Source organism: Eretmochelys imbricata, chromosome 3 (genome assembly GCF_965152235.1).
Source record: "Eretmochelys imbricata isolate rEreImb1 chromosome 3, rEreImb1.hap1, whole genome shotgun sequence".
NCBI classification, from domain to species: domain Eukaryota; kingdom Metazoa; phylum Chordata; order Testudines; family Cheloniidae; genus Eretmochelys; species Eretmochelys imbricata.
The window spans coordinates 84,216,711-84,230,414 of NC_135574.1; the positions used below are offsets into that span (position 1 = coordinate 84,216,711).

The window sequence follows — 13,704 nt, forward strand, 5'->3', positions numbered from 1 at the left end:
CTGAAGTTTTTTTTTGTTCAAGGATGGCTACTTTTAAATCTGTTATAGAATGTCCAGGGAGATTGAAGTATTCTCCTACTGGCTTTTGTATGTTACCATTCCTGATGTCTGATTTGTGTCCATTTATTCTTTTATGTGGTAGAATATCTCCTTCTACCCTATGCCAAATGAGATGGCAACCAAAATTCAGGAATGTATGTATGGTACATTTAAAAGTATTTTGTGTTCATTTAATAAATGTCTGCACTGTCTCTCTCCTTTGAATATATAGGAACAAAAGTAATAGAGAAGAAACTGTGCTGCAGCGTAAAACAGCTGCTAGTGCCCCTCCTCCCCCAAGTGAGGAAGCAGTGTCAAGTAGTTCTGAGGATGATTCTGGGACTGACAAAGAAGATGAGGGAGCTGTTTCTCAGCGTTCAACTCCAGTAAAGATAGCAGATACAGGCGATAATATAAAAATAACAGAGGTGAGAAAATCGCACTGGCACACGTGAAGGGAGACCATCAACTTAAAATACACATTTCTTATGAAAATATTTTACCTACTGTTACCTGTAACACTTAATGTTCCTGATATTAAAAGGGAAAATTATTTTCTCCAGTTTATTTGCTTTATGCATCTGACAGCATTTAGTGAACCCGATTATACACAATTGTCAGTTTCCTTGTTTGTTGGAGCCTCTCAGAGAGCATTAGGGTAGAAAATGACTTTTTTAAATAGAAAATGTGATTCTAAAGTCATAAAAACTGGAAAGGGATTCAGGGCAGGTATAGTATCTAACACTACTGTACTTATAACTCATGTTTTGAAATTGACTAGATTTCAAGTTGAAAGTGTTCCTTTGAGGACTTTCTTGGTATCTGAGTTCTGAATTGTCAAGCAGTAACTTAACAGTCTGAGGTGTTGAAAAATGGTTTAATAAAACTAAATCATCTAAATTGCACATTCTGATTTTATCAGATAATATTACATTTGGAAGGATTAGATTTTGATTGGTAGATGTCAGTAAACATCAGTTTCACTGTATACACACACAGAACAATGAAAAAATATTTCTCTTAGTGCTATTCAAAATTTACAAATATGTAAAGTAAGAACAGTTCTGCGTGGGAACTTATTAGAGTTGGGTTTAAGGATATTTACTTTATATATTCTGACCTGATGTTGCCAGTTTGTTTTTTTAACAGTTATAAAGCTTTAACTTTTTGAATCTCAATATCTACTGTCATTAAATAATTATTGTCTGACCCCACCATAATTTCCGGCAACTGTGAAAATTTAAACTGATACAAAATGCTTAAAAATAAACATAGATATTATCTGTCAAAATCATAAAAAATTAGAATCCTATTCTGATAAGCTTAGATAATACTCTGATGATTATTTCAATAAAACACAAAATCAATAGCAGTATGGCAGTGAAGATTGTTTGCCAAATATTTTCATATTATTGTGCTAACTCCTACTAATTAGTTTTAATTATTTTCATTGCAGTAGCACCCAAAGATCCCAGCTGGAATTGGTGCACGGTTGTAGACTAACATATAGGAAGACACAGTCCCTGTCCCAAAGAGCTTATCTAAATAGATGAGACATACCAAGCAAAATGATTAGTGATGGTTGGCAAATGTGAGAAGATGCTGTTACAATCATCTAGGCTGACTTCCTGCAGAACACAGGCAGCAACCTCACCCAGCAACTTCTGTATCAAGCCCATAATTTCTGCTTAAGTTAGAGTAAATGATTTACAAAGATATCCAGTCTTGTTTTAAATAATGGAGTTGGGGATTGGTCCTGCTTTGAGCAGGGGGTTGGACTAGTTGACCTCCTGAGGTCCCTTCCAACCCTGATATTCTATGACCCAGAAACATTTTGTGCCAGCCAAGGGAGCAGAATTTTTATTCACACAACTCCCCCAAACTCCTTAGTAGCCCAAGCTGCCACTTCATAGAATCATAGACTATCAGGGTTGGAAGGGACCTCAGGAGGTCATCTAGTCCAACCCCCTGCTCAAAGCGGGACCCAATCCCCAACTAAATCATCCCAGCCAGGGCTTTGTCAAGCCTAAGCTTAAAAATATCTAAGGAAGGAGATTCCACCACCTCCCTAGGTAACGCTTTCCAGTGTTTCACCACCCTCCTAGTGAAAAAGTTTTTCCTAATATCCAGCCTAAACCTCCCCCACTGCAGCTTGACCATTACTCCTTGTTCTGTCATCAGCTACCACTGAGAACAGTCTAGATCCATCCTCTTTGGAACCCCCTTTCAGGTAGTTGAAAGCAGCTATCAAATCCCCCCTCATTCTTCTCTTCCGCAGACTAAACAATCCCAGTTCCCTCAGCCTCTCCTCATAAGTCATGTGTTCCAGTCCCCTAATCATTTTTGTTGCCCTCCGCTGGACTCTTTCCAATTTTTCCACTTATAAGAGCAAGCAACATAAACTAAAGTCCACCCCTTCCAATAAGGAAGCCAAGCCCACACACTTAAACCTATTTTTGAGGAATGTTTTTACTTCAACCAGTATGCAATTTTGGATAGCCAACTGTCAGACATTATTGTCCAAGTACCATTTTATTAGTTATCCTAAATTCACAGAATTTACTGACAAACTCCCTTAGGAGGACAGGCACAGTGGGTAAATTGATTGCGAGATCGTCCCTCCAAGCTTTGCTGCATCAGGCACAGCCTCCAGATGGATGGTGACAGCTGTTGTCACACATCGAGTGTCATGGCTTCATTCCTCCAGATTCCTCAGGGAAGTCCAGTCTGCAGTGGAGGATTTGCCCTTTGAAGGGAACAATGTCTTCAGTGAGAAGACAGATGATTTGTTACTCCTGCAACCTTCCATGAGTGTAACCCTCCACTCACTGGGCATCTACATTCCAGCTCCAAAGAAGAAATACCACAGACCACACACACACAGGCACAACCAGTACTGTAATCATTTTACCACCCAGAGTGGTTATGAACTACCATAGAGGATGCAGTGGATCAAGTACAGTGCCCCCCTATAGCAGATCGCAGACTCATCAGTGTGGCGCCTCCTGCTGATCATCTTGGAAATTAGTTGGAGCGCCCTCTGCTGGCCGGTGTCTTGCCTGCCATAGGCCCTGTGTCACTCCTGGACCCCGGTGCCCCTTTACCTTGGGGTTCTGCCCCAGCAGTACCCCCACAATCTGGGTCTCCCCTCCCAGGGGAACCCCCTCCTTCTATGCCCACCTTGCCCCAGTGGCTACTGCCAGTCATCATCTAGCCTCCACTCACTGGGGCAAACTTCAGTCTGTCATGGCCACTCATCATTGGCAAAGAGGTTGGACCAGCTGCCTCTGCATAACACCAGGCTGCACCTCCCAGCCCCAGTACCCGCATAGGCCTTTATCAAGGCCTCAGCCTGGGGAGTTGCCAGGCTGCAGCTCCCCAGCTCCTCTTGCCCTTCCCCAGCACTGCTCTGCTCCAGGTACTCTATTCCCAGGTAGCAAGGTCCTCCCACTCCAGGATAGAGTGAGACTCCTCCAGCTCCTGGCCCCCAGCCCTCTTATCAGGGCCAGCTGAGCCCTGAATGAGCTGGCCACACCTGTGGTCAGCTACTCCGCCAGCCTCCCTCAGCTGCTCTTAATCCCTTATCCCAGCGCAGCCCTCTCCGGGGTGCTTTTAACCCCTGTTCCGCACGAGTGGGGCAGCCGCCCCACTACACCTCCCCCTTCCCTCCTTCCAACCCCAGCCTTTTGCTAAAATACATTTTTGACAGGACCTTTGAGAGCAGTGAAACACTCCATATGCTACATTCATCAACCCAAAATTCTGATACCCAATTTGGTGGCCATCTATCTCATTTCTCCCAAGCCTGGCAGAGGATAATGACAAATGGGTTCTCAACATCATTCATACCACTACACCATAGAATGCCTCTTTCCCATCCTCCTTCAGGGACCACTCTGATGAAAGGATGTTAATTTAAGAAGTAAACTCCTTTCTTCATCAGGGTGCTGTAGAGCTGAGGCTGCCTCCAAATACTGGGGAAAGTTTTTACTCAAAATATTTCCTCATCCTGCAGAAAAAGGGAGGATGAAGACCCATCTTAGAATGCAAACAGCTCAATATCTTTATCTGTAGATTGATATTCAGAATGGCCACCTTGGCATCAGTAATTCCTTCACTGAATAAAGACGAGTAAATCACAACTCTTGATATGAAAGATGCCTGCTTCCACATAGACATCTACCTCTCACATAGAAAGTTCCTTAGATTCACTGTAGGTCTGAACCACTGTCAATACAAGGTGCTCCCCTTTAGCCTTGCACCAGACCCAAGGCTACTCACAAAGGTACTATCAGTAGTAGTCTCTCATTTCTGAGACCATGGACCATCAGTTTTCCCCTACTTTGACTAGCTACTGTTTGAGAGATTTCACCAGGTGGTACTGACAGCAACCTCGTTCCTGCTCCATTTTCCACATTCACTGGGACTCTATAAATATAAAATCCATTTTAGGTCTCATGCAAACTATAGAGTTTATCAGGGCAATACTGGAATCTATCAGTGCTACAATATACCTTCCTCAGGCCAGACACCAATCCATAAAGGAAGTTGTCATTCAACTCAGACTGAGTCCATGGGCTTCAGTCTGTTCATGTCTCAGCCTTCTAGGTTACATGATTTCCTGTACGTGTAAGACCCTTTGCAAGGTTTTGACTTCATTGCCTGCAAGCTTGGCTTCAGACGGTATACACATCAAATAAGTTAGTCTCACTCCCACACAGGGCATGAGCTTCTTTAGCCTGGTGGGAGACTAAGGAGCAAGTGTGTGTGTGTCCCCCTTTCATTCCTCCCAAATATGAGGAGAGATTGCGGGGTGCCCATCTAGATGAACATACAGCACTGGACGTGGACTCCCCAGGAGTTCATGATGCACATAAACCTCCTAGAACTTTGAGCAGTCCATGAGGCCTGCAAACAATTCCCACCACTCACACAGACTTGGCATATTCAAGTGATGTCACACAACATGGTAACAGCTTTCTACATCAACAAACGAGGGGGAGCACAATCGTCCCTGTCTGCATAGAGGTTGTCAATCTTTGGAACTGGTATATTTGTCACCAGATCATTGTGTCAGCAGGACATCTCCCAGGGATTCATGACACACTAGCAGACATAGTCAGCCAAGTACTCCTCTGGACCACAAATGGGATATTCACTATTCCATGGTACAGAGCATATTTCATCAATGGGAGTCTCCATCCTGGGACTTGTTTGTGACCCAGGAGAACAGAAGATGCATGATCTACCATTCCAGGGGGGCACAAGGTCAGGACTCGGGAGACGCACTTCATTTCCCTTGGTTAGGACACCTAATGTTAATCCTCCCTCCCGTTACACCATACCTTGCTTTCTGAGGAACATCAAACAAGATGAAATTGTGATCATCCTGATTGCTCCCAGATGGCTCAGGCAGTTCTGGTTTCACATCATTCTACAATGCCTGCACATCACTACCCAGTTCTTTCTGGATATTTTGACCCAAGACAAGGGCAAGGTCAGGTATCCCATTCTGACGTCCCTTCATCTAATGGCTTGGTGTTTGGATCAAAACTAGAAAGACCACGTTCAGAAGCTATTCAGGACATCCTTAACAATAGTAGGAAGGAATCAGCTTTCTACTATTGTTGTCTACATAGCTAAGTGAACAAGGTTTTTTCTGTCTTATCTCAACATTGCCGGATAAACCCAGAGGACTCTGAAATCCATACTATATTGGTATATCGTCTTTCCTTAAAGACCTTGGGTCTTTCCCTGAGCTCAGTAAGCGTACACTTAGCAGCTATCGGTGCTTGTCTTCCTATTGATAACCACTTCATCTTCACTAATCCTGTGACAGTACATTTCCTGCAAGGCCTAAGCAGAACCTTTCCTTTTGTGAGAAAACCTCCTGTGCCATGGGACCTCAACCTGGTCCTCTCAAAGTTAACAGGAACTCTGTTTGAAACCTCTACCCTCATGCACTCTAACCGGTTTGTCTATGAAGGTCATCTTTCTAGTTACCATCACCTCAGCTAGGTGAACTACAGGCCCTTATGGCTGATCCACCATACTCAGTCTTCCATAAAGATGAGGTTTCTCTAAGACTACATCCAAAATTTACCCCCATGTAATCTGTGATTTCTGTCTGACTCAGACAATTCACATATCTTTTTTCCTAAACTGCATGCTACCAGCAAGGATATGTTCTTGTAGGAGACTTCATTCTTGGAATGTCCATTGAGTGGTGGCTTTCTACCTGCAAAGAACAAAATCTTTCAGGAAATCACCTAGACTGTTTGTATCATTTGAAGAACAAATGAGAAGGGAAGCAGTTTATTCCCAGAGACTTTTCAAGTGTATTTCAGCATTCATTCTGCTGTGTTATGAGTTAACAAACATTCTACCACCACCACAAGGTGTGAGTGCATGCTTGACTAGAACCAAAGCCACTTCTGTAGCTTCACTTTGAGACATTCCTGTCATTGAAATCTGTAAAGCGGAAACTTGGGTGTCTGTAAACATACTTTACAAGACATTATGCCATACTACAATCTTCATCAACTGATGCATCTTTTGGCACAACAGTCCTCCCTTCATTGATACCACACAAGTCCTCACACCCTACTCCTCAATGAATTATCAGTCACCTCAGTGGACCATCGCTCAAAGAGAGGTTACTTACCTTGTATGGTAAGTGGAGTACTCTGAGATGTACCCCTGGCCATGAGGAGCATTCAGTAAATGGCAAGCCTGCTACAGTTGGAATCTTTATGTACCTCAAGTGACCTTTAGTTATCTCTGGTAAATTTTTTGCTTTGAACTGAGGTTAATTAATGGCCAGTGGTAATTTGCTTTATGGGCTTATATGCACGTGCTATTACTGGCCACACAGACTCACCTACCTACCTCCCTAAAAAGGCTAGGACAAGTCTTTGCTGGCAGGGTCCCCGGCATAGGTATTCAGATATCCAGTTAGAGACAAAAAGAAAAAATGTATTAGAAGGAAAAAAAAGGCTGCTTATCAGCTTGATTGGCCTGTGGCGCCTCAGGAACTGCAGTTGGAGAAACTAGGAGACATCTCCTGGCTCAGGTACTGTAACACTAGCAGGCATTGTCCTCCAATCAACTGGCTAGCCTGCTTGTCTGTCTCTGCTTTCCTTGGCAGGCAAAATAGGGGTATTAGCTGCCTAGTTGTAATCGTGGTGCCTTAAGAGGAGACACTTTCTTCCTTTTTTTACCTGGTCTTTTAAGAGTAAAACTCTGGCTGGTAGCATCCCACAGGATCTCTCCGGTAATCTTCTCTGGTCAAATTGGGGTCACAGTTTTTGCACCCCAACTGCATTGCCCAATCCTGATCAGGTTGACTGGGCCACCTTTGGGTACTGGTTCTTTGTCAAGTCTGAGTCTGTGTTTTCCCAAGTAAATAATAGGGGAATAACAGGAGACAATGACTCCACCAAAATGATCTCAACGACCCCTGGCTGGGTGAACAGTCAAGACTCTGAAATAGCTTCTTGACTATTAGAGCCTGGTACTTTCATGGTAGTAACTTATGAACCATTGTCCTCTGACTCAGAAAAGTTGTTCTCTACTCATTCATTCATTGCATGCTTACATTTTCTCAAGGCTTTAAGAACCACATGGCCAAAGTAAGAAATTACAGAACTGTCACTCTGCTGGGGCACTGGCAAACAGTATGTAAGGTTATTTTGCTCTATCAAAGCTCAAAGTCAAGCTGCTTGTTAAATTCATTAACATAAACTTTAATTTGTTGTATTTTTAGTAAGCTTATATTTAATGTCTACATTGTTATAGGCCGAAATATCCTACACTTAGCTAAAAGTGTGTTGCTTGATAAAATGAAGATTAAAATTACTACTTTTCCAGAACAGTTTTCAACAATATATTAGTGACCTCAAGATTGTTTTATAGACTGTGATTGACTTCTCATATATGAATGTTAGCCACATATTTTAAATTTTCCGAAGCCCAGTTAGTGTTATTTGATGCAATAGTTCTGAAATACTGTGATGTTAATGTTGGGGCAGTGTATCAGAATAATGGAGAGTAAGCGTCTTAGACCAATGGAAAAGAAAGGGTTTTTACAGTGGTTGTAGCAAGAAACCAGGAGTCATGACTTGTGAGCACTATCACTGACTCTTGTCCCTGATGTGCTGCACAATCTTGGCAAGTCATTTCACTTCATTTTATCCATCTATAAAATGGATGTAATCCTTCCCTCCCTCTTATTGAGCCTGAATACATTTTTGTAAAATATTTTGAGATGCTTTAATGAAAGGTGTATGTAAATGCAAAATATTTAAGACATTTTATTGGTTTATAACCAGCTATAAATTAATTTCTCATTGTTAATAACAATATTGAGTTATATTTTCTTCTCTTAGTACCCTTATGTCTATTGAAACATACTGAGAATTGAATTAATAATTTGTGTAACTTTACTACCAAGACCACAGTGTTGTGAGTGATTGCCCACGGGCCCCAGTATGCCCACTTACAGTCCATTGCAAAACTTGGGCCTATGTTAGTATTTGTGGCCACCATTATAAACCTCAAAAGCATAAAACTATCTTTGGGGCATATTTTATATATAAAGGTAGTAATTATGCTATTTTTTGTGCAGAGATCAAATGTAAAAGAGTATGTTAAACACCAAACATGATGTATATTCACTAGTTGATCTTGGTTTAGATTACACAATGCTGCTAGTTTCCATAACTGAGTTAATTGGAGCATCAGGTATGTGCTTTTGAGAGAGTGTTTTGGAATTAACATTTCAGCAATAGCCATTATTTGTCATGGGTCCCAGCATGCAGTTATCCAAAGAGAGGCTATAATGCAGGGTTTGAATCATGAGGGCTGAACTAATAATATAGTAGGAAATAATCTATGCAAATAGCAATGACTGAAAAGGATTAAAAATATCCAATTCAAGAAACTCCTATTTTAGAGAACCTGTGAATTGCAGGAATATACAGAAGTATAATTTGTTTCAACTTCCATAAAGAACAGAGTTTTTTAACATTATTTTCTGTTTGCAGAAATGCCTGTCATTATTTGAATAATACCTACACTAAAAAGGAACGCTAATGTATCAGCGTAGGTATGAAGTTTTCTAAACTAGGAAAATGGACGACTTTGACATTGATCAAAGTGTCAGTTAGTTCTCAGTTTATAATTTTTAAAATATCTCTGATATTTTCTGCATATGCTTCAGGTGCATTCTTGAGTAAATAATGTTATTACAGGACAATCAAATATTTGTGTGTTCTGGGCTTTGAGTTATGAGGCAGCAATAGTAACAAAGTCAGAAGAAATAAAGTAAACTACCTAAGCACTATCTATTGTACAGTATAAGTAAATCCTTATATTTGGCATATCTGTGTCTAGTAGATTCTTAGTACAGTGTAGAACTAATTATTTTTATATTAAAACAATTTAAATGTAGTTAGCATTCATAGAGAGAGACTTCTAGTTTGAATTGTGAACATTTTAATGCACCTATTTGGTATGTGCTGATGATGCTTTATACAGTTAGCATGTAAATACCTACTTTCACTCTGCCCCTCTTTTTGCACGTCCTTGGCCTCACCCAGTAGTGATCTTTGGTTTTGTTTGGTTTTTATTTTATTTTTTAAGTATCATCAAAATTGAATCTTTGTTTTTTAAGTTATGGAAATGTGGAAAAAACTAAAACTTGTTGAACTAAGATGATTCAAATGTCGGAAGCTGGGAACTTCAAATTTGTCTTGCATTTATAAATTTTGCTGTGAATAAAAAAAAACTGAATTTCAAGAAAATTAATTACATTTAAAGTTATGAATTTTTAAAGTTAGCAACTTTGAGCATGCATATTTAGATAGGTTTCAGAGTAGCAGCCGTGTTAGTCTGTATCCGCAAAAAGAAAAGGAGTACCTGTGGCACCTTAGAGACTAACAAATTTATTTGAGCATAAGCTTTCGTGAGCTATAGCTCACTTCATTGGATGACATGCATTCAGTGAAGTGAGCTGTAGCTCACGAAAGCTTATGCTCAAATAAATTTGTTAGTCTCTAAGATGCCACAGGTACTCCTTTTCTTTTTGCATATTTAGATAGTTTCTAAACATGAACATTTTAAGGATGTCACCTAGGAACCAACCCCTGCAAGAAACCCTGTCGCCAACTCTGTCCTCATATCTATTCAAGGGACACCATCGTAGGACTCAACCACATCAGCCACACCATCAGGGGCTTGTTCACCTGCACATCTACCAATGTGATATATGCCATCATGTGCTAGCAATGCCCTTCTGCCATGTACGTTGGCCAAACCTGACAATCTCTACACAAAAGAATAAATGGACACAAATCAGACATCAAGAATTGTAACATTCAAAAACCTGTAGGAGAGCACTTCAATCTCCCTAGACACTCAATAACAGATTTAAGTCGCCATTCTTCAACAAAAAAAACTTCAAAAACAGACTTCAGTGAGAAACTGCAGAACTGGAATTAATTTGCAAACTGGATACCATCAAATTAGGCCTGAGTAAAGACTGGGAGTGGCTGGGTCATTACAAAAAAAAAAATGTCCTTCTGTTGATGTTCACTCCTTGTCAACTGTTGGGAATGGGCCACATCCACTTTGATTGAATTGGCCTAGTTAGCACTTACCCACCACTTGGTAAGGCAACTCCCATCTTTTCATGTGCTGTATATTTATACCTGCTTACTCTATTTTCCACTCCATGCATCTGATGAAGTGGGTTATGTCCCACAAAATCTTATGCCCAGATAAATTTGTTAGTCTCTAAGGTGTCACAAGGACGCCTCATTTTTTTTACTGACACAGACTAACACGGCTACCCCTCTGAAACCTTCCATTGGCTACGGTGATGCTTGTAAATGCTACAGGCTTAATAAGAGTTGTAAAGTAGGGTTAATGTTTACCTAGGTCACATGTTGTGAAGTTTACTTCATTAAAGTTTACAAAATAGGTTGAGATCTTTAGAGGGAAGGTGCTAAAGAAGTACAAATTGTTCTTCTTTGTAATTGCAAAAATTAATCACACTTTCTTAACGCTTACGGTAACCCAAAGTAGACAGACTATCTGTAATAACAAAAATTGTTCTAGTGTTGTCCTTGTAATATTTTGAAAAAGGCTTTTCTGAAAAAAAGTAAATGAGAACTGTTTGGATTTGAGACATCCTCTGTTATTTTATCCTTAATTTATACCTTTATGTAGGCTGGTGGCAGATTCACTAGCTGGGCAGTCCAAAAAATATCTAAATGCTTGAGTCAGGTTCCAAATCCCTTTCCTCAGAGCAAGTTTTGTTAACAATGGTCAATACAAAGGACTTGATGTAATACAAAACACTTGGAAAGAAATACTTCCCTTCCCACTCTTTGCCAGGACACATCCACCTCTCCCTAGTCCATCTCTGATCTGGGTCTTTCACTACTAAGGGTAGGTTGTCTCTGTTTTATAGCAGGTACTGCTTGCAGCCTGCAGTCACATGACCCTTGTTAGTTTTAATGGGTTGAACCTTAAAATAGGGCGCAGCAGCATGCACATGCGCATCAGCAGCCTGTTAGACTGGACCTGTATATTTCATGAACATGTAACTTTTTATACTAAAATGGAAACTAAAATAAGTTAGTCTGAAGAAAATTAGGGGTTTTCTTTACATAGTATAGAGCAAGAAGATTAAAGATAAATGATGAAAGGTTATTGTAAATGGCTTGTATAATGTTTTTCTTTCCTAAACTAAAAATAAATCAAATATCATAAAAGCATACAACTTGTAATATATCCACAAATATGAATTATTTATACAAATCTTTTTATATTGTATTATTTTATATTGGCAATAAAAGAAATCTCAGGTTCTTTGCAGATTATACCATATGCTATCATAGTGTGTCTATTTCAGTAACATTCTCCTTTCTTAGTGAACAAATAAAATGAAGAATACATCTAAAAACAAATCTTCTCAAAAGGTTCAATATAGACCTAGACAGGTTGGCAGGAAGTACAGGAGAGGCTTTTTTATTGGTTTTATTTGTTATTACTTATTTATTAAAATAAGTTTTCTTCTGATCTAGAAAGAATTCAGTTATATCCAATAAACTTTTGTTTGGAAATTAGCATAGTATTCTATTTCTGAAAGACTTATTTTGATGGGTTGTTTTTTCCTCCCCCCAGAACATAGTTCAGTCCATGAAAGATATATATGGGATTAACCTCTCAGATGTTCCTTCAGAGGATGACCTCACAATATATACAAGGTAAGAAAATTCTCAGTCATAATCAGTAAGTGATAATTGGAGCTAGTTAAATACTCTTGTTTGAGAAATTGCTACTTTTTCGTCAGAATTTATTCAAACATTGTTCTGGTATGGCACTAGCACTAGAGGTAACTTGAAGCTGGCGATATTTTACTATTCTCTGTCTTTAAAATCAAACTCTTTATCTCTCATACGCATGCACACAATTCTGTTAACTTCAACGTGGAGCTGTTCAGATGCCTCCAAGTGCAGAATTTGATCGTTAAATCAAATGGACTTGTAGTGAAATATCAGTTAACATTTTTCCAGGAACAAGGGACAAACTCAAATTAATAGTGGCTCTTCAATTTACAAGTACATAGTTTGCAGTTTTTCACATTTGTTCTCAATTGTTGTATTACACTAATTTATAGAATGTCAACATTAGAGCTCTTCAACTTCAGAGAATATTTTTTTTAAATAATTTAAATTTCTCATCCGTTAAACAGTCTTTGCTATAAAATGCATGTAAAATTACATAAATTAACCTTTTTGTAAGAAAACTATTATGATTCTGTCTTCTTCATAGAGGCAGAAGTGTTAACTATAACCTCTTAAACAAAATTTTGTTTGGCTGTAAATGTTTCAGGAAAAAGGTTTCTAATTGGTATTCAACTTTTTTCTTCAAATATTTAGACCTTTTTTTGCTATATGCCAGGTCATTCAGAAGCTACTTAGGCATTTTCTGTCTCAGCAGAGGCAACTATCATAAGGTTTAAAATTGCTGGTTTTCATGTGAGACTGGAACCAATTGTTAAATCTGGCATGCAGGCAACTAGTGGAAAAGTGGGAAAAAATGACCAAACTAGGAGGGTAACTCATAACAGTGGCATGAAGATTTTAAATGATAACTTTCTTGTACAAATACTTCATAGTTTTAATAGGAGATGGTTGAAGCCAAATTGACTGGGACTCCAATATCATGGTTTGATGAAATAGTAACTATGTTTCTTACTCTGTGTCACCATTATAAGGAAGTACTTTGCATCCAATCCTCAAAAGCATTTAAGCATATACTTAAGTCCATCTCTATTCATGACAACATTTAAGCACTTGCTTAACTTTAAATGCTGTCCTGAGTAGGGATGGTTTCCTGAACTGGCCTTTTTGTGTTAGTAAATTATTTTTCTTTTCCTGATTATAATAGGAAGGCAGTCAGGGAAATTTAGATTGAAATTAAAGTCTCTTCTAATTTGTAAAACCTGTAATGCTGTTGCCAACAGAGCAACTGCTTACCCAGTCACATGGTGTGCAAATCAATTATGCTAGTCTGGTAAATCAATGTTTCAAACACCTGCTTAAGCTTTTGAATTAATTAATGGAGCACCGTGCAGCGGAAAACTGCACCTCATAA

At 39.3% G+C, this 13,704-nt stretch overlaps 1 protein-coding gene across 6 annotated transcripts in view; it reads left to right on the top strand.

Annotated features, from left to right (window-relative positions):
• The window catches only part of FIG4 (FIG4 phosphoinositide 5-phosphatase), a 161,983-nt gene that overhangs the window by 101,212 nt on the left and 47,067 nt on the right, over positions 1 to 13,704 (top strand). For 5 of the 6 annotated variants that reach the window (XR_013345611.1, XM_077812927.1, XM_077812931.1 and 2 more), the window contains 2 exons: positions 272 to 467; positions 12,229 to 12,311. Coding sequence is in view for 5 of the 6 variants with exons in the window: in XM_077812927.1 (XP_077669053.1) it covers positions 272 to 467; positions 12,229 to 12,311 (279 nt within the window). In the remaining variant the exon portion in view is untranslated. Of the gene's footprint in view, positions 1 to 271; positions 602 to 12,228; positions 12,312 to 13,704 lie in introns of those variants that run through there. The other variant, XM_077812932.1, reaches the window with a different exon arrangement.